The sequence below is a fragment of the Epinephelus lanceolatus genome, chromosome 8 (genome assembly GCF_041903045.1).
Source record: "Epinephelus lanceolatus isolate andai-2023 chromosome 8, ASM4190304v1, whole genome shotgun sequence".
Taxonomy (NCBI): Eukaryota; Metazoa; Chordata; class Actinopteri; order Perciformes; family Serranidae; genus Epinephelus; species Epinephelus lanceolatus.
Window position 1 is genome coordinate 25,852,614 of NC_135741.1, and position 27,967 is coordinate 25,880,580.

Sequence of the window (27,967 nt, forward strand, 5' to 3'; positions counted from 1 at the left end):
AACATCCTGAGAATACTATGAATACGTAGTTTGTTATTAACTACATAAACTACATGACCCAAAGTCATTGGCTGAAAAAGCTACTGATATTGAATGTAGTTTAACTGCCACCCAACCACAGCAAATGGTAGTTCAACTTGACACTGACAGTTTCCCAAAGTGTCTAGGATTATCCTCACAACCCCCTGACACTTCAAATCGAAGGTTACCCAGAGTTAACAAAACCTTTTACCTATGAATTGTCTGAATTATGAACAATACCATGCAATACAACAAAAAGGTCTGTTGTCTATTTAGTTCAAGTAAAACACCACCCAGTGAGCCTGCAGAAAAGATATGAAGTGTGGAGCAGTGGCACGCTTACAGAGCCAAGGGCAGGATAAATTGCTGGTGTCAGAGAGAAAAATGACTATGCCACAAATTATCTACACTTGAGAAACGTCCATTAGGAAGCACTGGCTGTTCACACCTATTTTAGTCTATACATCACTGTGGCCGCAACAGCAAATTCTGACATGTCTATTAACACCAAGCACTGTCACTGTAACAGAGGGAGAGGGTAGCTTCTATCAGTGTAAGGATGAACTGATAGGTCTGCATATTTCTTATCAGAAATGGGACAAAGGCATTGTTGCGCAGGTCACAGGTAAGTCTCAAGTCTTTGCCCTCAAGTCCAAGTCAAATCTCAAGTCCTAAACTTTGAGTTTTGGGTCCCAAACAAGTTATAATGCACTCTTCACGCATTTTAATGCCATTTTAACAACACAGTAAACAAATATTTTATTGATTTTGGTTAGGTTAGTACATGACAGTTGTACACATTAACTGAGACATTCAGTCTTGACAAACATAAATAGTAACACAATACAAACAAGGTAATAGAGATATGTACAAAAGGGGGGGGGGGGGGGGGGGGGCAGCACCAGCCCCAGCCTGCCAAACAACAATCAAAATAACAAAATTAAATTTGAATAAATAAACACATACAAATTAATAGTGATAATATTTAAAAAAAAAAAAAAAAAAAGGCAGGGCAGAACAAAACAATAATCACACTTCCAGGCCCCGAGACAATGCAAAGTAATTCCAAAAATCCCCCCTAGATTGGTCCTTGAGCCCGGTTAGTCATCCTAGTCAGCATGGATTCATAAGAGGCAGTTTTTGCCATATAGTTGACCCATTCTTTTATTTCTGGAGCTGTAATGACTCCAGCTATAACAACTGAGAAGTCATCCCTTAACACATTATGCACTTGTGACTGTCCCCAGATAAACACAGTCTTGGAGACACTGGCAATGTTTTACCGAGCCATTCATTCATGTGTCTGAGGATTTTACTCCAAAAGGGCCAAATGAGTGGACAATCCCAAATACAGTGTAGAAAAGTGCCAGTTTCTTCCCGGTATTTCCAACATGAATGGTGCTGGTGTCCAGTAGTAACTCGGTAATGATTAATTAGAGATTAATTAGATTAATTATTTTAAATTTGTACATATTTGATTTCTTTTTTAAGTAGGTGCTTGGAAGTACTTGTTTATCCATTTCTAATTTTGGACCACCATGAATGAAATTAAGTTTGATATAGTTTTTCCCAGCTGGCGCTCAGTAAGGGGTTCTCTCCTGCATCTTGATTGGTTATGGTCGTATTGGTTCAAACATACTGGATCTGAGAATCTGTCAATATGCTGTGAATGAATAGCTTCAATTTTAGTTTATTCAAGAAACTGAGTTGTGGCACACTTTTAAGTAAAATACTTTTTGATCTTTGGGCTGGGGGGAGGTATTTATATATTTCCAGGTCAAAAGGCTCAAATCCACGTGACGCTACGAGTTGTTGAAGTCCAATTTGAGTTGTAAGTCGTCTCTGTTTTTGTCCAGTCTAAACTCACCAAATTTGAGACACGAGTGTGACTCGAGTCAAAGTCATGTGACTCGTGACTCAAGACACAACTCTGTTTCTTAGGCTATTACTTGTGCATATATTCTTAATAATAATAATAATAGGCTAATAATAATCATAGGGCTGCAAGGAGAACATTTTGTCCAACCCAAACACCATTTGCACAAGAAGCGTTTTCAATCACTTTGTGTGATGGACCTGATTGCAGTCTACCTGTGTGATGCTCTTATTATCGTCCTGGGAACACTGCAGATGTTTTTTTTAGATCCATTGCTGACGTGCGCACGAGCGGGTGAGTCAAACCTGCGTCAGACTTCGTCGTGACTTGCCATAGTAATTTCTCCATACTATGGGGAGCTCATTTATCTCACAACACAGCCACCAGCACGTGGAAACCAGAGCAGGTTTTGTGCACAGTTGCAGAGGGTTCGTTAAGGGGATAAACAGGTGCCATAAAGCTTTAGTTTAACAAGTTAATGTTATTGGAGTGACCAAACTTGTGGCAGGCGTTGAGCTCCTGCGTCAGACTTTACGCACCATGCGCCCTGTGTGACTGGAAGCTGATTTCGCATCTCTTTGCGCGGAGAGATGTTGCATACGGAGACAGTGCATGAATGAAGACACTGTGCACTCACGTTGGATTCATACTGACACGCTGACTCGGACCCTTCCGCCCTTTCTGCAAACGACATAAGGTAAGAATAACATTACTGTAGCCATTTTCATAATTTGATCGATTTAAATGTGTTTGTTTCTCTGTGACGAATAAACCGTGTTGTCGTGAGTCGCTCGAACAACCAGCAAGAGTCCCCTTCCTGATGGAAAAACATCTTAAAATGACTTGATAGAGACGAGCGTCAGCTTTCACTTCATCACCTGACAGATGGTGGTTTCGCCGCAACACTGACGGTGAGCGTCGCTCATTAATCCTCCGCGTTTGACGCCGCCGCGCTGTGTGTGTCCGAATTTTGCTCGAATACGACAAATTCTGCGGGACTGCTGATCACCTGCTGACATGTATTGGTGTTGCTTGCATCTCCGCATTGCTATAATTATGTGGTTCATTTGACCTTGACTCCGCATCGGAGGTTACATCCAGAGTGAGTTCTCAAGCTGTGGTGTATGGGCCTGTGTGAAACGTGTCTGAAGGATGCCTGAACATGGCCATGCAAGGTGGTGTTTTGCACCTGTCAGAATCACGGTGCTGCTCAGGATCAAATCCCAGTGGTGGGAGAAGTAAATGATCATGACTGAATGGCATCTGTGCAAACCTTACATTTTACAATGACACACCTGTGCCTGTGATGGCTGCCAGACTGACTATGCAACACATCCCCCAACAGACCATCACCTCCAGCTTTGCCACAATCCATCGTCCCCCCTCAGTCCTGTCAGAGCAGCTCCATGTTATTTGCACCCGATCCTCAGGGGATATCATGTCTGTCCGTTTGAGATGGCAAGAGGAGAGATAGGCGACCACTGATGCTGCAGGGATGGGGTTTCAATTTTGCAGGAAGAGCCATTGCTTAGCAACCAGACAAGATAAAAGTGGAGCGGATCTCTGTAGGAGAAACAGAGAACCTGTGCTGCTGTTACATCATCAACACCAAACTGTCTACAGAGAATTAGGAAATATATAGTTACAGGAACATGCAGCAGAATCACACATCTGGCTCCCTGTGGACAGTTTGTCACAGTGAGCTGGTGTCACCACTCCCCTTTCTCTGAAAAGTAAATACAATCTCTGCAGCACCTTTTCTTGTGACTTCATGTACTCTTGATTCCTCAACACTCCTAATTTCACACATTTTGTCCTCCTCAGTATCCTCATGAAAAAAAACTGCTCTCGCCACTCACCATCAGATGGAGACTGATTACTGAGTCATAATCTGTAACACTGTCTTGCACTGTATGTACGTGAAGTCCTGCTGTCTCTGTAGCGAGCCATCTGTGTCAGCGCATACTGTGAAGCTCTGAAAGTTGTCGCTGTGATTCTGCATCAATATCGAAAACTTCCACTGCACATGATTAGGAAGCCAGAGTGAGAAGCCATGTGTGTGTAACAGGCGACCATCATCTTAACCCAGAATTAGTAAGTGGGGCAGCTTGTTACTAACTATACCAACATTTCCATTCATAAGAAAAGTAGGGCAAAACATTGTGTGAACAGTCTGTCAGAACTCCACTACGCACCTTTCAAATCCAGCAAACTCTGCAGCTCGGCCAAACAAAATGTGTTTGCCAACATGCGCATTGTAGCTTCACACCTCATTCAGCCAGTGTTTGATCGTGACTCAGTATTGTTTAGCTGTAGACTGCTGTGGGAAAGGTCACTACTGTTCTGGGATCAGTGTCGAGCTGCTGCGTGTCGTGACTGCAGGGGCTCATCGCCACTGTTGAGGAATGTGATGTGCATGCTGCTGGTGCAGCCTGTGGGTGGGCTTAGAGTCCAGCCAGGTTGCAACCATTTTTGAGGAGTCAGTGTGAATTAAAGCTCAGCGCTGATTTCAGTGGGATGCATCTGTTTTCAGATTAGAGGCCGTGTCTGTAGATCAAATACCTCTACTTTCTATTTTCTGCTCTTTAGCTGTCAGAGTGAAAAGTCAGATCTCTCTCGTCCCACGCAGCTGAACCTGGAATCTGTCTTAAAAGTCTGGTTTCTGTCAGTTTCTGCTCCTGTAGCTGCATTTTTTTTGGCATTTAACCAAGATTGCCTGCACCATTCGCTGTTCAGCTGACCTTTAGTTAATTAGTTAATGTGCAATAAATGCTAACTGTCTCACCATGTTTTCATGTCGTTCTCAAACACCAGTCACAGAGGGTCAATGGTCTCGTCATGTTGAGTGTTTAATACTTGCAGTAACACATTTCCATTTTAATTTAAAAGGATTAGGTCTCCAGTTGTTACAGTTTTTCCCACAGTGTTTTACAGCGGAGGTGGGCAGGCCTCCTCGCCTGAAACAAAGACCACCTCCCCTAAATTAAAAAAAGAGCAGAGGTGCTTTCTCACTCAGTGCCATATATTTAAAGGGGAACAGTGATTGTAGTTTGTTTCAGGCTACTTGGGGAGTACTACTGCGTCACGTGAAAACTAAAAGTTGAATGAATACTTTTGTGGCTCCAGGACAAGCTGCATGAAATCATACATTACCTCAAGTGATGTCACGTGAGTCAGCATTAGCTGGGGCTGAAGATTACAAGTTTAAAAGTGAAAAGAAATGTGGGGGAATGAAGTTAAAAAGAGGTGAGCTCTGCTTGAGGCTACATTAGTACATAACACCTGAATCTCTGATGGAACTGTTAGTGGTTGAGTTGCATTGTGGGTAATGTAGGCAGCAGGTTCAATAAGAAGAATGCATGGAGTAAGAAAGACAGTATCTCTGGTTCTGCTTTGTTGATTCTGACACCTTTAAAAAGTTAAATGTGCCTTTTTGTCCAGTCTGTTACCGACTAATTAAAGTGATCTCAAGATGAGTATTTCAGGATCTAGGTGGCTTACTGGCTCTGCCTAAACAATAACCATATAATCCTCATTCATGCAGCAGAGTCTGACCTTCTATAATTTCTGATACAGTAGCTCTCACACTGTATCTACACCAGTTTCCCCCAGGGGAGCACTACACACAGGATTGTAGGATTATGAGTGGATTAGATTTTCAAAGGGCCTCTGAAAATGTGACACATACCAGAGAACCAACTTTTCAGGCAGTTTTCTCTCTTTTCAGGAGCACTGGACTCCTGGACTCTTAAAATATTAAAATAACCTGCAGATACGATGTTGGAGCTGTGTGATGAGAAAAAAGTACCGACACTAATAACTGATGAAACCTCAGCTTAGAGGCTTTAGTTTTATTGCACTGTGCTTTCCTGAGACTAGCAGCAGAAAGCTTGCTGCTGTTCATGCTGTTCACATGACTCAACTTTAGTATAATGGGCTCTACTGTGAATTCAGCGTAATTCAATATTTGTGTCTCGTTCAACATAATGAAGTGGATTACTGAAATACTTCACTTATGGCTCTGAAGTGCTGCAGTTTTACCACCATTTTAAAATACTCCAGGGCAAATTCACACAGAATGGATTGCGGCCGCTGATAGCACCATGATTTGCACATCGTTTGCAACAGCTATCTGCTCTGTCTCAAGGTCCGATTCTCAAAAGATATTGTGCTAATAATATAACAGCGCAAACATGCCCTTAAAGTTTTGGAGCTGAATGCAGTTTGCTCTTTTTTTTTGTATCTGATTGCAATTATCCACGTGGCAAATTATAGATGTTGCCTTTGTGCCAAGAAAACAGTAGGCAGAACAATAGCAAAGAGAAAAAGTAAAGTGGGTAACACTTTATTTGGATAGTCCACCTACAGATAGTTTATTGGGTATTTGTAACATGTCAACAGCTTGTGAGTTGAGATTCAAACAATTCAACTGTTTTGCTTCATTCTGTAGATGTTTAACAAATTATCAATAGAGTATGTGTGGCAATTCATGCAAATACCTGTATGTTCTCAGGATAATTTAGTTGAACTTGAAATGTTGGGTTGGGTAAATACTTTAAGTTCAACTTAATTATTATTAGATTATGTCGTGAACTGTCACATATTTTATAGATAAACCTCTACAGACAAAGTCAACCATTTGAATTGTTGATTACAAATACTCCATAAACTATCTGTGGGCCGATGATCCAAACAAAGTTTTCACATATACTGAAATGATCAGAGCTACAGGTCCTGACCAGCGAGTGGTATTCCTCAAAACTTCAGGCAGTCTGGAGAGTCTGGTGTGACACCTGTTTTCAGTGCACTTCAATTACCACCAACTCTCTAAAGAGGCTAATAATTTCACTGTAACTAGGTGCAGCTATTAGTGCTGATCTTTGTGAATCTGACTGATTAAGCAATGAGGCTTATTTGCAAAGAAAGGGCTAATTTTGTGCCAAATGTATGCATGTTACCTAATTTAAATATGTGCACATAGCAAAGGACAACCAGAATGCTATTTGCCTAGCTGCACAGTTAGCGATGCATTTCACCCTTTGTGATTTGAGAATAACACAGTTTCATTTTATCTTACTAGTGCAGGTTTAGCAGCTTAAAAGCCGTGCAGTCCTTTGTGAATTTGGCCCTCTATGTACTAATTTGAAAACAGAAAAAGTAGTGCACATACTTCTGAACCAAAATGAACCAACGTTCCTATGATGTTGTCTAGAGGGCTGACACTAGCAGTTATTTTAATTATCGCTTAACATCATTATGTTTCTTGATTAATGCTTGGTCTGTAGGTTAAAGTACCAGAAAATCAAATTCTAAGTTTTTTGTTCAAATTCCTTGTTCTTTCCAACCAGCAGTGCAAAGCCCAACAATGTTTTTGTTTGATATCATAGGAAGATCAGAAAATCAGCAAGTACTCACATTTTAAAAGTTGAAACTAGAGGTTTGTTTGTATTTTTACAAAAAACAAATCAATTATTTTTCATCAATATATCCTGTCTGTCTCCAACTATTTTCCTTCACAGATTGAAGAAAAAAGCACAACTTTATTTTCCTGCTTCCTCCTGATCTCTCTCCAGTCGGTCACCTCAGGCTCTCCTCTTCCTCCTCCGCCCTCAGCCTGAAGGAGCTCTGGTGTTGCAGACATGCCAAAGAACACCAAGGTGACGCAGCGGGAGCACAGCAATGAGCCGGTCACTGAGTCTGTGGCTGACCTGCTGTCCCTCGAGCACCCCATGGACTATAAGAGCAGCCAGATGAGTATGGGTCTGAGTCCTGGCTCTACTGCTCCAGTAAAAGCTCTGATACCGTCCCCTGACCCAGACGCCGAGGACGGCCGACCAGCCTGGAACAACAAGCTGGAGTACATCCTGGCCCAGGTGGGCTTCTCTGTGGGCCTGGGTAACGTCTGGAGGTTCCCCTACCTGTGCCAGAAGAACGGTGGAGGTAGGTGGATGGATGTCTTTATGGTTTAAGTGCATTTTAACACTTCAGAGTCTGAATCACAGAAACTTTAAAGCTTTGTGAAGCCCTATGTGCAAACTGTAGAAACACTTCCTGGGTTTAGAAGGTGGATCCTAATTGGGCCACCCATGGTGAACATGTGTCCCCTCAGGGTGCTGAGTAATTGTTAACAAAGACACGTTGTGCTGAGTCAATGCTGTTAGTGATGTGATGTGATTTTTTTTTATTAGTGTAAAATCCTTAATGGATAAGTGGCCAGCTGGGAGCAGTTAACTTAATAGAATGTAACGATTTGATTTTATCCTTTTGTTTGAGCATGAGATTTGCATTTTCACATCCAGAGTCTTTTCCAGGACTCTGCTTTGTGCCTGGCAACTGTTTGCTTTGACATGATTTGATTGAGCTTGCCCACTGGTCTCTGTCATTGGCGTGAAATTTAATGCGGAATTGCTCTATCTTGTAAAACCTTAATTTGCATTGCATTACAGAAAGAAATACTTAAATGATTTCAACTAATTCAGCTCATATTTCCTCCACCAGTTAAACTCAATAAGACTGTTGTGTATTTTCAGTCTGTTGTTGTATCTGACACAAACACAGCAATTCCCCACTTGCTCTAACCAGCATGTACACATTTATTCCAAGGGCAAACCAGTGTGGTGACAGATTCAGCCCATAGACTATATAAAAATAATGGAAGTACCCACCGTGATGCCACTGTTTGGTTTGTGGACTCAAATGTTATTTTTTGGAGCCAGAAGTGGCAATATTTGGATGAGAGGGTGGACCTGTGGAGGAACGAGGGGTGGTCTGACTCATTGACTGTAGCAACGCCTCACAGACAGCCTGTCACTCAAGCAGACCCGCCCTTAAATATGTGAAACTTTAAACCTTAATGAAATTTAAACAGGTGAATTTTACAAAAAAATCACCCCTTGTATAGTTGTTGTGAGTGGAGAAATTAGCTATAGAGACCAAAACTGTTTTGTACCAGGCTGCAAAGGTTGGGCATTTTAACACAGGGGCCTATGGGGATTGACTCGTTTTTGGACCCAGCCTCAAGCGGTCATTTGATGAACTGTAGTTTTTGGTACTTCCACATTGGTTTCATTTTTCAGCCCCGGAGGTTGCCTCTTGTTTCAGCTGCCCAAAATGTTGCACTTCTCCAAACTGCCACAACATCTTGGCCATAGAGACAGACATTCAACATTATTTGGAGCCATTAACCAGCTGCTCAGGAGTAAGTGCCTTTTAAAGAAAATGCTTAGACGCTGCAAAATTTATTTTCTAAAAAACAAACAAACAAAAAAACAAAAAACAAGATGGAATAAATCTCTTAAAAAGTTTTCTTCATGTTTGTTTACATTACTGTATCATGTAAATGCGCTTGGTCACTTTCTTGCCAAGTTAGATTAGAAGATTATTTCTTTCTCTTGTCCAAAGGTGTGGACTGGAGTCACATGACTTGGACTTGAGTCAGACATGAGTCATGCATTTGATGACTTTAGACTTAACCTGACAAAACCAAAAAAAGTCTTGCAACTCATCTTGGACTTCATCACCAGTGACTCAAGACTTCACTTGGACTTCAGCCTTTTGACTTGAAAATACTTGACACCTTTTATCAAGCCCAAAGATTAAAAAGTATGCTATTTAAAAACTGTGCCACAAAGAAGTTAATTTCCCTTTCCTTCATGAATCAAGTAATGTTGGTTATTCCCATAAAGCCGACACTTACAATCCTGGAGATCCACTTAAACCAATCCGACAGCATCCAGTCAAGTTGTAGGAGAGAACTATGTGGAACGAACATTACATTACTCAGCACCAGTCGGAACAAATGATACCAAAGATAATTTTGGTTGCATAAAAATGTGGCTAACAAAAAACTAATTGCAGTATGCAAAATGTGCAGGTTAAAAATTACAGATGGAGACGCAATAACTTCCAACAAACTTGTTTTAACGAATAAATCAAATTTTTGGAAAGAATTCATGAATTTTGTAAATTTAATGTAGGCCTGTTATTACTGTGTCATCAAAATGGCTTTAAATCAGGACTCGAAACTCAAAGTTTTGGACTTGAGCGAAAAGACTTGAGACTCACTTGGGACTTGCAAAACAATAACTTGGTTCCACCCCTGCTCCTGTCTATACAATTATTAAGCTACAGCCAGCTGACAGTTAGCTTAGCTTAGCGCAAAGACTGGTAACAGGGGAAAGCTAGTCTGACCACAGCTTGTCATTTTTACACTTCGTATTTTTGTACAGACTACACAAACAACATGTTAATTAGAGCTTTACAGGGACTAAGAGGTGGATTTTGTGACTTTTGGACAGCCAGCTGTTTCCTCCTGTGTCTATTCTTTGCGTGAGGCTAAGCTAAGCTAAGCTAACTGGCTGCTAGTTCTAACTTATTATATATGGTATAATGAGAGTCACGAATACCTCAGTAGTGGCATCATCTCATCTAACTCTCGGCAATAAATAAAATAAAGATTATTTCCCAAAATGTTTAACTATACCTTTAAGACTCCTGTAGTGGGACCATGTGGTGATCATATGGTGATATATTATGTCATCATGTCACACAATTCTGTTGTCCAAACCAGTGACTCCAGGTACATTGCATTTAAAAACAATGTGTTAACGCGTGTACATTTGTGTTCTAGCCTCATTTAGATGTCAGTACATATCATGGCCTGTGCTGCACCTTGCTCACCACTATCCTATACAAGTGCAGCTCAGTTTCCCTGTTGACAGGACCGCAGCCTCCTCCTCTTTGATAAATTGCATCCTGTCAACCAATTAGCCAACTAATGGTGCAAGTCAGAGGGGCAGTCTCTTCAACATTTCTCAGACTTTGTGAACTTGTGTTGTCGGCAGCTACAAGATGAGATAATTTCTCCCCAGGAAGACGAGGTAACATTAAGGAGTTTTTGTATATCACTGTGAGATCCTCTGGATTAGTCTTTGTTTGCTGTCCGTGCAGGTTTCTCAGCCTTATCTCTTTATTATTATGATTTACGGGTTTTATGGTGAGATGAGAGGGTGGTGATGACTAAGATAGAGAAAGTGGAAGAGTAAATACTGATTTCCTGGGCTTTCAGACATTGTTGGTTCTGCCTTGTGTGGGAGGTGTGTGTAAAGAGGGTATTTGAAATGCATGATATAACAAAGCTGAATCATTTAATCACAGTGCGTGCAGTAATGAGTGTATATCCCCCACTGGATTTTGACTCAGTGGGAGGTGCTGCATTGTCTTGTCTGGGCTTGTTCCAGAGATGAAGACAAAATGTCTCCCTTTTTTTGTCCACCCTTGTCCATTACCTCCTCTGTTTCTCTCTCTCTTCTGTCTTTCTAGTTAGGTGAAAGATTTAATCATTAGCCGTGTTTCAAGGTAGCAGCCAATCAGAACACATTTAAAATACAACAAATACAACATATAATACAAAAATCCACAATAAAACAACAACTATTGAAACATAGTGGCCTTTCAAGAAAAACAAGCACATGTCTCTGTCACCAAATTCTTTATGATGCCCTTAAATTCATTGATGGATTTAAGCATTTCTACTTTTAGATTGTTCCATGTACAAGGTGCAGAACAGGAAAATGCAGTTTTCCCCAGAGCTGTTAAAACCCAGGGTACATTGAAAAGCAACCACCTGGAGGAGTGTAACTGGTAACTACCAGAGCTGACACACAGGAGGGAGCAGAGTAGGCTGGAAGTTTACCCAATATTGCTTTATACGTAGATAAAAAAAATACACCAGTGCTGTTTTCTGTGAATGGTCCATGATGTCCAACCCACCAAATTATAAAGAATGCAGTGATGAGTAAATGAGTAAATGCATTTGTAATTAAACATAGAGATGCATGGTACACTGAATCAAGGCTATGTTAAATGGAGGAGGTTGCATGCATATACAGTGTCACCATAAGCAATCACAGACAGACACGTCGCGTCCACAAGGTTCTTCTTAGCACTGAATGTAAAATAAGACTTATTTCTAAAATAAAAGCCAGTCTACACTTTAAGCTTCCTAACTAGAGCAGCAATATGTAGATTAAATGAAAGCTTGTCATTCATCCATATACCCAAGTACTTGTATGAGGACACGCTTTCAATGGATTTACCGTCAGAAGCGGAAATGCTGGGGCATCGGCGGCTTAGTGGATAGAGCAGGCGCCCCATGTACAAGGCTGTTGTTGCAGCGGCCCAGGTTCGACTCCAGCCTGTGGCCCTTTGCTGCATGTCATCAATTAAAGGCAAAATGACCCCCAAAAAAGTGAAGATTCTAAAATCATCAAGCAACTGTGAGCAAACTTTTGAGAAGCCATAAACTTTGTTTTCTGAGTATTTAAAATCAATTTTAAACTCAGCAGCAGAGAGGTTTGTGATGAGTGAAATGCAGTCTGAAGCTCTTGCATTGACAGATTCATGTTTGCAGTAGGCTCAATTGCACAAAAACTTCATTCATTCATTCATCTTCTAACCACTTCATCCTCTTGAGGGTCACGGGGGGGCTGGAGCCTATCCCAGCTGACATCGGGCGAGAGGCAGGATACACCCTGGACAGGTCGCCAGACTATCGCAGGGCTGACACATAGAGACAAACAACCCTTCACACTCACATTCACACCTATGGACAATTTAGAGTTATCAATTAACTTAGTCCCCAATCTGCATGTTTTTGGACTGTGGGAAGAAGCCGGAGTGCCCGGAGAGAACCCACGCTGACACGGGGAGAACATGCAAACTCCGCACAGAAGGGCTCCCACGCCCGGGATCGAACCGGCAACCCTCTTGCTGTGAGGCGAGAGTGCTAACCACCACACCACCGTGCCACAAAAACTTTAAACTTTTAAAAAATGTTTTTACTTGTTAAAAAATACTTGATGTGATAAATGGGAAACACCTTTGCCGAATCAGTTTAGGCGGAGAGAACATTTAATTCATGACTGATCAGCTGTTTCCACTGTCAGTGTTTTTCTGTGCTTAATTTGTGTTTGTCTCGGGACAGCATGAAACATGACCAACATTAGCTGACATGAAAGATCAGCTTACTGAAACAAATTCCTGTTGTAGATGGGTTAGATGGCCAAAGCGTCTTGTTTTGTTTCCAGATCGCATCCTCTACTTCACTCTGTTTACTGGCGGATTACATGAGTAAAGCATAGTCTATACTGCCAGCATCTGGCGAAATTACCTTATTCACTCTAAACCAGCTGATGGAAATGCACCTACTTTGCTTGTCTTTTTTTTTTTTTTTTGCAACACTTCAAAAGTTTGCTTAAAATGTGCTTGACAATTTAATGGAAACATTAAATTCTTTTGTCACAAAGATTATCTTAAAGAAAACTAGTGACAGTCAGTCACAAAATAAAGTGATGTTATTTAGTCCACACAACCAAATGAAATAAACAGAAACACAAACCCTGTCTCAAAGAAATTACGTTTGTTACTAAACTGCTTTTTTAATTACATTGTTGTGGTAATGTAATCGCTGTCTGGATCATGTTCAGAGACAACATTTCTTTCAGGTAACAAAACACTACATTCATGTACTGCACAGGCTTTTTAATGAGTTGTTTGAGTAGGATGATGGGCGTGTGAAGTGCAGAACCCTGACACCAAAACTTCAGGTTTGTGTCCAGACTCCTGTCTTAACAAAAACACTTTGGGAAATATTAGGAGAAGATCGTGATTTTGGTTCTGTCGTCACTGTGAGTGGATACTCTCTTGCCAAAGTGCCTGTTTTGGCAGAAAAAGACTGAAAATTTTTTAAACTTGCCAGATATGTTAAGTAGCAACATATTTCCTCAAGCTATTAATAGACAACGTGAATTGTTCGGCATTATCTTTCCCTTAAAACAGAATTTTTAGGACACCAAAACATGTTAAGTAGGCTAACTCATCTATCCAGCCAAGTCTGTTTCGGTGAAACAGTAAAGACAAATTACTCTAATTTATTCCAACCTGCAAATAAACGATTTAAGTAATTAATTTGTACTGTCTTGCTCGTATCCCCTGGTGGGACTTGTATAATGTATATTAACATTTGTCTTCACTGCAGAGCACAGTAGTCCAGAAAAAGACAACAATACCAAGTAAACCTTTTTGTTGTCAAGAAAAATAATGAAACCACTAGAACCACGACCAGCTTCTAGCAGCCCTAATATGATTCATGAAGCTGTGAAGCGATGAAGGAATAAGACAGGGGGCACAAGACAAGAGGGTTTATCCTCTGTGGAGCCTGAATATGTTCAGAAAAGGTCAAGAAGTCACCGAAAAAATAGTATTCAGCCTCTGAAGAGAATGAATACCTGCAGCGATTACACTGAAATCTGGTTATTTTATATTTACTGGCCAGTAGATGGTGGTGCTAGAGACTTCATAAACGTCTCTTTATTCAATGTTGATCCTCTCAAAGGAGGATTATGAGTAACACACCTACATTTACACACACAAACAAACAAAAATAAGCCAAACATTCAGTCAGTTTTAAATAGTCTGTAGCTGCTCATTGTTCTTAGACCTCATTGTGCCAGTCATTAGGATCTGTATTCCTGTGTCTGTCTTAGATATCATGCATTATCATAATGTGCCATAAATACTTTCGTTATGAGTACATATTCAACCTTAGAAATCCACAGAGCCAGAGGAAAGGTCAACGTGTAGTTAAAATTAACAGAATCATCCTCAGGGTAAGAACATACTGAGCTAGTCCTGATCTCTTCTCCACCGACACGTTTTGATTTCCACTGTTCTGTGTGTCTGCGGCTCAGAATAGACATCAAAGATCATTGAAAGTGGGCAGCAACACAGTAGTCACTTCTAACGGCTCAGATAATAATACCACTGTGTAACACGACACTGTGTCCCCTGTCTTTGTTTCCTCTGTCTGCTTCTGTAGCTCTAATAGCCACTCACGACGTGATCTGTGTTTTTTGATCGAGCCAAACGTCATTTGTTTTAAGTCTGGAGACAGGCTGCTCCTCCCAGCTGTCTGTCAGTGTGAGCCCGTCCTCTCTGGCCGTGGATGGTTTTGTCACCATGGTGCCCTCGTGTCCTGACGCAAGCAGGACAGACTGGACGTCACTTGCTGTGTTTGAGTGCCTGCTTCTGGCTTTCCGTTGTCCCCTCTTAAAAAAAAAATAGATGGTCATATTTTAAGAATTGGTGAATGGCAATTGATGATGAAGACGAAGAGAGGAAGGAGGAAAGAGCCTGAGAGGGACAAGAGGCAGTGGAAACAGTGAAATTAGAGTGGTGGAGGATGATAAAGAGAATAGAGTCCAAAAATAGAACCTGGCAGAGAGAACTGAACTGCTGTGTTACAATGAGCTTTTGTCCCTCACTATACATGGATTTTAAACCTTCAGATAACTAAAGTAGTTAGACCCTCTGCATAATCCCTCTTCCCTCTGTCACTCCTGTGTCTCAGGTGCGTACCTGGTGCCCTACTTTATTCTCCTCCTGCTCATCGGCATCCCCCTGTTCTTCCTGGAGCTGGCGGTGGGTCAGAGGATCAGGCGTGGCAGCATCGGGGTGTGGAACTATGTCTACCCACAGCTGGGAGGCATCGGGGTTTCCAGTCTGATGGTAAGTGCCAACATGAGCTCATTAACCAGTTAACTCATCATTCTGGTTGCACTTTATGACATTGTGTGACAGAGATGTGAAGTGGGAGGGTGTGTTTGTTTCTGTCATTCAACAATGTCCCCAGTGTTGCTTTAAGAAACAGTGAGCCCAAAATTTAAATGTACCTATTTTTCCTCTTACCTGTAGTGCTGTTAAGATATCAGCTGTAGAGATGTCTGCCTTTGCTTGAATATAATGGAACTAGATGGCACTTGGCTTGTGGTGCTCAAAGTGCCAAAAAAATACATCTGAAAACTCAACAGCAATGTCTCTTTCCAGGAATCATGACCTGGTTACTCAAGATAATCCACAGACCTTGTTGTGAGGAGTTTCATGTAGGAACTATTTTCTTTCTTACCAAACTGCACCTGCCAAACATCACTGCGCAGAAGGAAGCATGCACATGTAATGTTACATCTTAGCTTAAGAGGACACCATTAATGTTTACATTTAGCGCTGTCACCAGCATGAGCCTCTCGTCCATGTTTCCTTCTGCACGATGATTTGGCTGGCGCTTGTAGTTTGGCAGAAAGAAAACAGTTCCTACATGAAACTGCTCACAACAAGGTCTTTGGATTATCTTGAGTAACTGGGTCATGATTCCTGGAAAGAGATATTGCCGTTGAGTTTTGCGCTTTGAGCACCACAAGCCAAGTGCGATTTAGTTTCCAAGAAGGCAGACATCTCTACGGGCGACAACTCCAGCACTCGACAACTCACACCAGATTGATCTAGACTGATAAATAGCACTACAGGTAAGAGGAGAAATGTGTATTTTTGATTTGGGGGCAAACTGTCCCTTTAACATAGAATAGTATATTGATTTTGTTAACTGGCATTACAAAAGGAAGAGCTGAGAATTAATTTTAAATGTATCTGGTCATGAAAGAAAGTATGGGATAAACAGAAATTTTTATCTGATCATGGTGCTAAATGAAAAGCAAATGGATCCTTCATGTCCTCCTCATGGGGAACGTGTTTGTCTGTATAGACTATTGTGAAAGTCCATCCTGTAGTTGTTAAGATATTTCAGTTAGAGCCAAAGTGGTGGACCAACCAACCAACCAACCAACCGACAATGCCATCTTAAGTTCTAGATAAGGTTTATTAATGTACAGATCAATAATAAAATGTTGTAATTAATAATTAAAACAATCATCATCAACATCAGGAGGAGGAGGGGATGACCTGACACCTCGGTGAGACGGCTGCCAAGCAGCAGACCACTGTTCAAGATCAACTAAAGTGGGTGTTATTTAGCAAGAGTTCAGGACATGTCCATGGTTTTACAAGCCAAAACATGATGTTTTCCTAACTCTAATCCAGTGTTTTTTGTGCCAAGACCTCACCACACATTAACCACAGCATTGTCACAACATAAAATTGAAAATTCAAATGTAAAGAAGCATAAAGTTTCAACATAACCACTATGAAACATACAAATGTAACACATCTGTGGTTATTAGAAATGTACAATGCCAACATGTTTTTCTGGTGATTGGGTTGACTGCACACACCCCAAATCTATCACTGAAATATCAAACACTTAAACCTCTGTTGGCTTGAATAATTTCATTCACAGCATGAGATCGTGTCAATTACAGTGTAATCCAGTGGTTTTCATAGCAGAAAATGTCCAGTGGTGAAGTGGATTTTGCTGCAGGAGAAGCTTCTGTGGGCATTTTGAAACCTTTTTCCCCGTGAAATTGAAACTTCCCATTGGAATATATTTCAAGGCACATGAATTTAACTCGACCACAGCAGCTCTCTCCACTCACCTGTCTCTTTGAATGAACCTGTTCCATTAAGCTGTTTGAGCTACCTGCTGGAGGAAGGCTGATTCATTAATGACCTGCTAATATTTGATGTCTTATTATTAGTGGAAACACCATGACACATTTTTTGCAGTCAGCCATTGAAGCTGTAAAACAATAAACGGAGCTGCAATTTCAGAGGATACACACCAACTAATTAAGAATCAATAAAGGATTGATTAACCATTTATAAACCTATTAGTGAGAATTTACGATCCTTTATATAAAATGCCATTAACAGTTGTACCACAATTGTTGTACTCAGGATTACAGCAGGCTTTGAAGAAACACAATGTGTATTTAAGATCATTAAAGAGGATCTATTATGCTCATTTAAGGTTCATATTTATATTTTGGGTTTCTACTAGAACATGTTTACATGCTTTAATGTTCAGAAAAAACTTTATTTTCCTCAAGCTGTCTGTGCTGGAAGACCTGTATTCACCTTCTGAGACACTCTGTCTCTTTAAGGCCCCTTCAAAAAAAAAAAAAAATGGATAGTGGGATAGCGGGGCTTTCTATGGCGAAAAATCACTAATAAAGCTTTTAAACACACCCTGACACGTTCCAACAGAACTATGACCCAAAATTTTGGAGACATTTACAACATCAGCAACCAAGATTACATGTTTCCCTGATGTTAGCACGTAGCTTTATGTAGCAGTGTAGGCTACATAATGTAACACTTGCACTAGCGTGCCTGGGGAAGATGACCATATAAGGAAATACGTTCCAAGCTAAAGTCAGCTTGTCCCAAGAATAGTAAAATTCTTGGAAACAGAGTATTCAGAACCTGCTGAAGCCTGATGTTTATGCTCACAGGAATTAATTTTATATATAGGTTTACCTCATTATTTGAACCTTTGGCCACGTTTAATGTGAGGATCCTACATTATATACGTGAAAGAAAATAAAGAAAGCATTTTTGTCCCGTTTAAACACCAACTCAGTGTCGTTGGTGTTGAATCTAAACTGGCAATTTTCTCACTTTCACTTGTCGACTCAGATTTGGTCATGTTATGTGCAGTGACAACAAACTTGCTGTCGAGCTCAGTCTCCTGGACTCCCCTCTGTCTGCTCGTATTACATCCCTGTGATGCTTTACAGCAAGCAGCATGCAAAGACCAGCACAGATCACTGTCATAATCTGTCCCCATCATCTGCAGGAGTACTGACCCATCATGTACCCGTCCCATCAGCGTCATCGGCCTAAAACAGTCAGTGATCTATTGCGTCAGTCTTGCTGTTTGTCAGTCCTTCTGAGAGTGATTTCATCAATCTAGTGCAAAGGAGGGGAGGGAGAGGCTTGGCCTGGGGCAGTGAGGCGTGTGGCAGCCTGGATGTGGCAGAGGGAGATTCAGCAGCTATAAATACCTTCTCATAGAGGACCCCAGCCTTGGCTGCTGAGAGCAAACAGCTTAATAATTCATCCACACTCAGACTTAAGCTGTGTGCTCAGCGTCTGTGCCCTGACTCAAGAAGAGGCATTCACCTCTACAAACTGCATGCTGTTTGTCCCTTGTGCTGTTTGTGTATTTTTATGGTGACACAGTGATTGTTTCTAGGAGTGATAAGTAATGCTGTTTTCTCTCTCACCCCCTCAGGTTTGCGGCTTTGTGGGCCTCTACTATAATGTGATTATTGGCTGGAGCATCTTCTATTTCTTCCAGTCTTTTCAGTATCCACTGCCTTGGGCTGAATGCCCCATCCAGAGAAATGGAACCCAAGCCAGTGAGTGCACAACACAGCTGTAACCGAGTGCGGCAAAAGACAAGTGCCCATAGAAAAGAGCTTGTTATTGTGAAGCCCTCGACGCCACATAGAGGAAAAATGAATACTGCAGAGTCCTGCAAGACTCTTCCATATTCAGCAGAGTATCTCAGCAGATGCAGACACACAGGCTGCCCAGTGATACGCACGCTTGTGCTTAAAGCTGCAGGACGTGTCTTTGCATTAAATCAGTTTGCCTCGCTGTGGCTCTGCAGTCATGCAGCAGTGGCTCTGCAGGCTAACAGAAAAGTGTTTGTGCACGTCATCCTACTGTTGGCAAGGCCTGCCACATAGTATGAGCCGGCCGACAGTGTCAGTAGTACCTTGAATGGCTGGCAGCTGGCAGCCTGTGGTGGAGGCACATGCAGGCTCTGGCAGAGTAAAGGGCATCAGCTTAAATAAACATTAGAGGGCAGGATTTCGACTCTGTTTATGATTATGAATGCTGTGGGAATGCTGTGGAGCCGGATTCAGTTAAGCTGTATGCAAAGATAGAAGTACAGTAAGTACATTTAGTCAAGTACAGTTATGAAGTACTTGTACTTCACATGAGGGTTAGGGTTAGGATATCTTTAATCTGCTTTTTAGATTAAAGATATCCTGTGGAGTTTCTGACAAGTAGAGCTATGAAGCAACATTTTAATTAGTGGGTGCTCATTTTGCTTGTCTCATGCATGACTGCAAAGACTCACATCTACACACACACACCTGGGTGACACAATATATGTTGCTGTAAATGGTATCACATTATTTCACAGAACGACAGGTGGTGGTAATGTGCACAGCAATTATGAAAGAAGACTTCAGGCTATTAAACACGGACATACAGTTTACTGTATACAGTCAAAAGTATTTTTATTAATGAATAATTTTTGTCAGTTATTGAGTCTGACAGTGGAGTGAGATGATTACTCAATGAAACATAGTTTCGAGTTTTCTATGAATGAGTGTCAGTATCTTGAAGTAAGAGCAAGAATAATGCTGCATTGAAAAAAGAAAAATTATGCTTGTTTTCAAGTCTTGAAAAATATTTTCTTTTAACAAAGAAAATAAAGCTTTTCCATAGAAGTGTAATGCATTCACTTGAGAAAAAAATCTGCTCTTGTTTTTCTAAATTAACAAGATAACGATAATAAAAGTAATAATAAACTTTATTCATATAGCACCTTTCATACAAATAATGCAGCACAAAGTGCTTTACAGTAAGGGCAGTATAAGCCCTAGGTACTTCACATGAAAATAGACATAATGGGTATACAACAGACAAGGCAATTTAATATAAAAGAACATTTAAAACAGTTTAAAACATGGACTAACTGATTCATTAAATCACAGAGTTGTAAAACTATAAATTAAAGAACAAAACAGAGTTTCAGACCTGTATCAGGAAATTCAGAACTAGTTAGTTAAAGGCTAAGGTGAACAGATACATTTTTAGCTTTCTTTGAAAGATATTTAGCGAGCTAGCTTCCCTGATATCTATAGGTAGATTTTTGCTTTTATTCCCATCAATTCAGAGAAACTATTTTTTTCCCCTCAAGTCAATGCATAACTTAAATGCATTACTACATTACAAATTGTTGTTAGGGGGAGGTTTTTGCAAATTTGTTGTCTTGAAAAATTAAATGCTTACACACAAATGCATCAGTAATAAAATACAATGAATACAACATTTTAAAATGAACCTTTCTGCATGATGAATACCCTACTTTTAATACCTTAAAGTACATTTTGCTGCTCATACTTTTATACTCTTAGTCAAATTTTGAAAACAAGGTATTACATTGTAGTTTTGCTACTTTTACTTAAGCAAAAGTAACTCCGTCCATTTTCCACCACCAGCTTTATAAATCTGAAAGATTAAATAAAAAAAAATATATCTCTCGTTTCCTTAGAATCAAATCAGATATCCATCATTTATTCTGTCTATGTGCAGACTCCTCTGTTAATGCTGTTTCCCTCTCTTTCCTCTGTGCTGTTGCAGTTGTGGAGCCAGAGTGTGAGAAGAGTTCAGCCACCACCTACTTCTGGTACCGCCAGACTCTCAACATCACCAGCTCCATCGAGGACACCGGCGGCCTGAACTGGAAGATGACCCTGTCCCTGTTGGTGGCTTGGATCTTGGTCTGCCTGGCTGTCATCAAGGGCATCCAGTCCTCTGGGAAGGTACGGGGTCTCCATGGCTTCACAACAGAGGCTGAGCCTGCAAACTATAGAGATTAGCGCACCATAGACTCTGTGTGAAGATGTACACAATAAATCATTTTAACAAAAGCTTTTAGAATTCTGTTTTAATCCGTGATTCCTCCATATCAGCGAGTGTTTTATTCACTTTGCTAATGCCTTTCAGTCAAAGGTGAGATGCTAAAGCCTCTCATCAGCACTAGTCTATTTTTGGATCTCATCTATATTATGGAGGAGACACATGCAACATTAATAAGCTTAAACTGAACCAAGCAAAGACCGGTTCAGGATGCAGATGGAAAATGCTTCGTTTGGCAACAACTGCAACAACATCCTGTAATCTCGATCCAGAAAGTGACTCATGCACCACAGCCCAGCATCCAGCCCACATTTTCAATAGGAAAATACACGGATCGCCAAGGTCTGACACGGTTTTTTAAACACTAAACGTAGTAATCCAATTATCATCGTCAGTACTGCAATGATTCCCCGAAATGCTGTAGGAAGGATTTTTGACTCATCTCTCCAAACCTCAAGGAGTCCTCTCCACATTTGGTAAGATTTCACAGATTCAGTGCCAAGCAAACACAAAGCAGTTTTGGGATTGATTCATCGTGTGTGTGTGTATGGTTACAGTTTGGTCCTCGTTCATGTGTGAGGCCTCAGAGAAGCGTGTCCATGGCAACAATGGGTAATGGACCTGACTTTCTTTCTCTCTCTGTCTCTCTAAGGTGATGTACTTCAGCTCTCTCTTCCCGTATGTGGTGCTCTTCTGTTTCCTGGTGCGAGGTCTGATGCTGAAGGGAGCGGTGGACGGCATCGCTCACATGTTCACCCCTAAGGTGAGAGTAATAATAGTAATAATAATACGTATGTAGTAGTTTGCTGTGGTTGTCCACAGTGTAATTGTGGCGTGCTGGAGCGGGAAATGTAGTCTTAAAGGGGAACACCACCTAAATTAATAATTCCAGTAATTTATTTCCATGGCCCGAGCAGACCAGAGAAGTAAGTCTCACATGTTTGATGTCAAAGGGGAATAAAATCTGGACCTGTTCCATGGACAATGAACGGGGCCCTGACTTTGTGTTGTCTTTATTATCCAAATGAGCTTTTTTCTATGATAGTGTTCACGTTTTGAAACAGAAAATCTCCCCATATACTCCGAACATTCCCCACTGGGTGATTTCACTGTCATCTATAACATCTTTAACCATTCATTGTCTATGGAGCATCCAGACTTTATAACCTAGTTTTAGCACCCTAGTTTCTGTATTTGAGAAAGAGTTGTTCATGTTTACTGATATTTTTAGTCTGTCTTAGACCATAGGAATAATATGTATGAATTTTGAAAATGGGCGTACTTCCCTTTTAAACTGGCTGTTGTCTTGGCCTTGATCACTCATTCACTGACTGTTTGCCAGACACGTATGTAACATCAGTGACACTTTGTATATGCAGACTGCTCAGCTGTGGTTGATGGTTTTAGCTGTTTTACCACCAAGGCCACTCATACAAGAATATCATTAATATTCACATTGAGTTGTGTGTTGAGGTGATGTCTCCCTCTAGTGGTGAATATATATGATTACAAAGGAATATGGCGTCATATCATATTGTCAAAACAAATGCAATTACCATATTATTTGCTCGACAAATTAATTCATGAAATGTGAATTAGTTTGTGGATATCACATGTGAGTGCAGTATATTACCATAGGAGTACTGTTACTGTTGCATTATGTCTTAATAAAGGAGCTGTATGCAACAGAGAACATGAATGTAGCAGCACACAACTACTTGCTATGCATAGATATAGTGGAGTATATGGCACCCTGAGTAGAGAATTAAGTCACGCTCTATCTGTGTGTGTGTACTGTGTAATTTCTCTGTGGTAGTTGTGGTAGACATGTTGGTGCATTTAAGGTCCCTGTGTGTGTATCCCACAGGCCAGCTAATTGCCACCGCTCTGCACTGTGCTCATATGGTATCTTATACCAGTATCCTTACCCATGGTGGCAGAACAATGTCATGATGCCAACCCTCCAGTTTCCCATGGCATTAAAACCCTAGCTCTGTCAGCATGGTTGCCTATGGCCCCAATCACACAGAAAGCGTTTTGCAGGTTACAAAATGGGAGGCGTGCTGCACTGCCTTTTTTTCCCCCACTAAATGCCACTAGTGGAAAAGAAAACACTTGCTGCACCTTTTATTGATGCCAGGCAACCACAGACTAACCTCCCTTTTCTTAACTTCCCGTGTAATCAGTCTACCATTTATTTATTTATTTATTTATTTATTGTAGTTATCTGACAGTAATTAGTAGCTAGTTCCTAAAATGTTGAGGCAGAGGGTACTTGCTGAAGCTCTGGTTGAGGGTGAGAGGCTGTCAGCAAATAATTTATTGGACACAGGGAAACAGAGATCTGTGTGGGTACAAGAGACGCTAATAAAAAGGGTGGATCACAGGGAGTACCACCAGTTGGTCCAGGAGCTTCACCTCCATGATGCACGTTACCAGGCATATTTTAGGATGGCTTGAGGGCAATTTGACAACCTGCTGTCTATCGTCAGGCCGTATAACTCTGGGTATCCAGCAACTACTTCCACCAGTATCTCCTCCATTGTTTACCAACTGTCAACTTGTTGTCGTGACTACTACAAAAGACCCGTCGCCTCTCAAATCATCCGATTGGACAATGGGGAAAAAAATGATGAAAAAAGAGATGACGTGGGGCGCTTTTCTGCTTTGAGTTGAAGTTTGTAGAATTGTTTGTAGAAGTCACACTTGCAGTTGCCACAGACTAACATGTGGGTCTGTTAGTAGTAATACATAGTGCATGGCCACGTGTTCAAACAATTTGTTATATCAGGCCAGCTGTAAATAATTGGTGTAGTTTGAGTATTTCTCTCAGGGTGATATACAGGAGCCTCAATCAAGAGTTAATGAAAGCTACTATGTAGCTTATACAGTACTGTCAGGAAGCTACATGAGGGGAGAACATCAGTGCTCAAGGTCTTTTAAGATGATAAATGACAAAAATATGACATTTTCCCCTCTCTTCTCTCCAGCTGGAAAAGATGTTGGAGCCACAGGTGTGGAGAGAAGCAGCCACGCAGGTCTTCTTCGCTCTCGGTCTGGGCTTCGGAGGCGTCATCGCTTTCTCCAGCTACAACAAGCGAGACAACAACTGCCACTTTGATGCAGCGCTCGTCTCCATTATCAACTTTGTTACCTCCATCCTCGCCACTTTAGTTGTGTTTGCTGTTCTGGGGTTCAAGGCGAACGTCATGAACGAGAAGTGTGTTGTCGAGTGAGTGTGTCGTCCTGTAATAAATACTACCTGACCAATCTGTCTTTGTCAAACTGATTTTAATGTGACCTTTACTCACTAACACGTCCTTCTCCTCCATATATACTGTTTGTGTGCAGGAATGCAGAGAAGATTCTGGGCTTTCTAAACACAGGTGTGCTGAGCAAAGAGCTCATCCCTCCTCACATCAACTTCTCCCACCTGTCCGCCCAGGACTACGCAGAGATGTACGGCATCATTAAGGCGGTGAAGGAGGACGCCTTCAACCAGCTGAGTCTGGATGCCTGTGTGCTGGAGGACGAACTCAACAAGGTCAGAAAGGGAGAATTTACAAGCTGAAATGAGAATGTGATCGTTCTGAGTATTTCTGAATAAATGTGTTAAGCTATCAAGATGTGTTTAAGTGATGATACAAAATAGATGTCTCACTATATAAAAAAATAACGGGGTGGGGAGGGGTAAAAATACCATAATACCAAAAGTGTCTCTGGATGAGCACATCACCTTAAATGGGTGCACTATAATTAATGAACCCAGAAATGGAAGTTTAGTGGGTCATCTTCCACTCAGGATCACTAATTTTATCCAGCACATTAGCCATCATTAGCCACCTTTGACGTCCACCTCCATCTCTCCGTCCTCCAGGCGGTTCAGGGCACTGGCCTGGCATTCATCGCCTTCACAGAGGCAATGACACATTTCCCCGCCAGTCCCTTCTGGTCGGTCATGTTCTTCTTCATGCTGATCAACTTGGGTCTGGGAAGCATGATCGGCACGATGACTGGCATCACCACACCCATCCTGGATGCTTTCAAGATCCGCAAAGAGATCCTGTGTGGTGAGCTGACCTTCTTAATATTGCCTGTCTTGTACTAGGTGAAGTTAAAGTATTTGTGGTACTCACATGATGTTTCTCCTCCCCTTCTCAGTGGTCTGCTGTATCATAGCCTTCCTGTTAGGCCTGCTGTTTGTGCAGCGCTCGGGGAACTACTTTGTCACAATGTTTGATGACTACTCAGCTGGTTTGCCTCTCACTGTGGTGGTGATCCTGGAGAACGTCTCTGTCGCCTGGATCTACGGCACTAAGAGGTAACTCATCTGAAAATTGAAGCCATATTTGAATAGAATTAATTGTAAGGCAGCATGTGGACAGTGTGTCGGATCAGTTTGGGAAAAGAGCGCTGTGGTCTGTTTCAAAGACAAATGCATAATTAAAACTACTTCCTTCTAGCAATCCCACAGCTCAGTGCTTCACATTTTATAGATTCATACATGTCCAAAATCTCAACTTACTTCTAACTACTGAGCGTCTGTACATGAACAGTAGTAGTAAGTGAGCAGACACAGCCGGGACAGATAACAACAAACAATGGAGCTTTTTCACAGCAGACGTACTGCACAGGTGTAATTAGTAATGATGGGTGAAATCCAGGGCTGCATTCAGCCCCGACAAAATGTAGCAAAATGTGTATTGACACGGGAACTGTGGTGCATTGAACACCCTGTTGTGTTGCTCAAGTGCACTGCCTTTTATACTGTGAGGTACATTGCCAAAGCAAGTATGAAATAAAAACAAAAATTGTACACAAGCACAGACCTACTACTACTGAGACAACAACGTAGTACAAGTGCACACTTTTTCAAGGAAACATGTCGTTTTGTTTTTTAAACCGTGGCAAAATGATGCACACCATTTTTAGATTGAACATGCCTCAGGACTCTGGTGTGGTGCATGCTTGCTCATTTGCCAACTGGGACACGTCAATGAAACTCCTTCCCACTCTTTCTTCCTTCCTTCCATCTCGCAGGTTTATGCAGGACTTGGAGGACATGCTTGGTTTCAGGCCGTACTCTTTCTATTACTACATGTGGAGGTACGTGTCGCCGGCCGTCCTGGTGGTGCTCATCGTCGCCACTGTCATCGAGATGGCCGTCAGTCCTGCAGGATACAACGCCTGGGTGGAGGCTGAGGTCAGTGCTGCTCTAGTTCGTGTGAGAAAGAAAGAAAGAAAGAAAGAAAGAAAGAAAGGAGATATCCTTCTTTGTTTTTTTCTTCACCTCTTTTCTCTGCACTCTTTGTTTCCCAGGGCGCAGAGAGCTTCCACAGCTACCCTCCCTGGGCTTTAGCCATGGCTTACTCCCTCATTGTAGTGGCTATGCTGCCTTTACCCCTCGTCTTCATCGCCCGCCACTTCAACCTGATCTCAGATGGCTCCAATAAGCTGTCCGTCTCCTACCGTAAAGGCATGATGAAGGACATTTCTAACCTGGAAGAGCAGGACGAGCAGCGTTTCATCCTCAGCAAGAACCCCAGCGAGGCTCCTTCCCCAATGCCCGCCCACCGCGCTTACCTGGGCCCCGGTGGCGCCCACGAGATGACCAGCACCAACTACGGCACCAGCACCAAGACGGGCTACCAGAACATCGGCTCGCCTGAATCTGAGCTATGATCACTGAGCTCATAGATCCTCCCGTCCGTTATATCCCGGCCCTGCTTGGTGAGAGGGAGACAGAGGAAGAAAGGGAGGAACAGAGGAGGTCAAGGAGAGGAAATCTACTGCCAGTCGTTGCAGCGTTCATCACACCTTAACCCCCAGAGCTGAGTCACTCTATCCCCCCTTTTCTGTCCCTACGCTCCTCGCATACGGTTCTTCCCTTCTTCCCGCTGTAGGATCCGTGCTGCCAATCCCAGCCGTAATAAAGGGATCATGGGAATATGAGTCCCACCAGATATGTCGACCTTTTCCATGTGTCAGTGTATTACAAGGGCAGAGAAATGAATGAAGCTTAGAAAGGTCCACTGAGGGCTTAGATACAGGCTTTGTTTATGATAAGCTCTGGCTGAGGTTAAGGTGTGTGCAAGGCTGAAATACTTTACTGAATCGTGTGTTTACCAGTTTGGAGAAGGTTCTTTTTGAGACGGCTGGATGTTCCTAGATCTTTGAGATCATCATCTCATTCTGGTTCAGTTGTGGAGGATTGTTATGTGTGGGGACAGGATGGAAGGAGAGTCAGATAAAAAAACATATTTTCATGATCTGTATCACTGTATGAGAACATTTCTCATCTAGAAAAACAAAATGATTAGAAATGCATCCATAACAGTATGTACCAAGTGATTCTGATAGTGTAAACAGTGTTACAAGCACACAAACACATCTTTATTGTGCCTATCATGTGTCAGCAATAATAACCAGTCAAAGTAGGGTCCTTGTAAAACTGTGGTTCTCCTTCTATCCCTACTTTCCCCACTGATGTAGAATACTGTACATACGTGTTGTGCAATCGTCTGAGATGTCACCGTAAATCGTGTATATACACCACAGTAGTGCAAAAACGAGGGGAAACTTTTTCTGCCTCTTCATTCCTTCTCCATGAACACGAAG

The 27,967-nt window shown here is 41.7% G+C and overlaps 1 protein-coding gene across 1 annotated transcript; it reads left to right on the forward strand.

The window, feature by feature from the left end:
* The first annotated feature begins 2,226 nt into the window (after window positions 1-2,226).
* On the forward strand, window positions 2,227-27,967 carry slc6a17 (solute carrier family 6 member 17). The gene is made up of 12 exons (XM_033629363.2): window positions 2,227-2,594; window positions 7,417-7,837; window positions 15,306-15,463; window positions 18,921-19,047; window positions 21,071-21,252; window positions 22,002-22,112; window positions 24,340-24,581; window positions 24,701-24,893; window positions 25,227-25,419; window positions 25,511-25,670; window positions 26,390-26,552; window positions 26,669-27,967. The coding sequence occupies exons 2-12, from the start codon at window positions 7,537-7,539 to the stop codon at window positions 27,029-27,031; spliced, it is 2,193 nt and encodes a 730-aa protein (XP_033485254.1). The 5' UTR covers window positions 2,227-2,594; window positions 7,417-7,536; the 3' UTR covers window positions 27,032-27,967.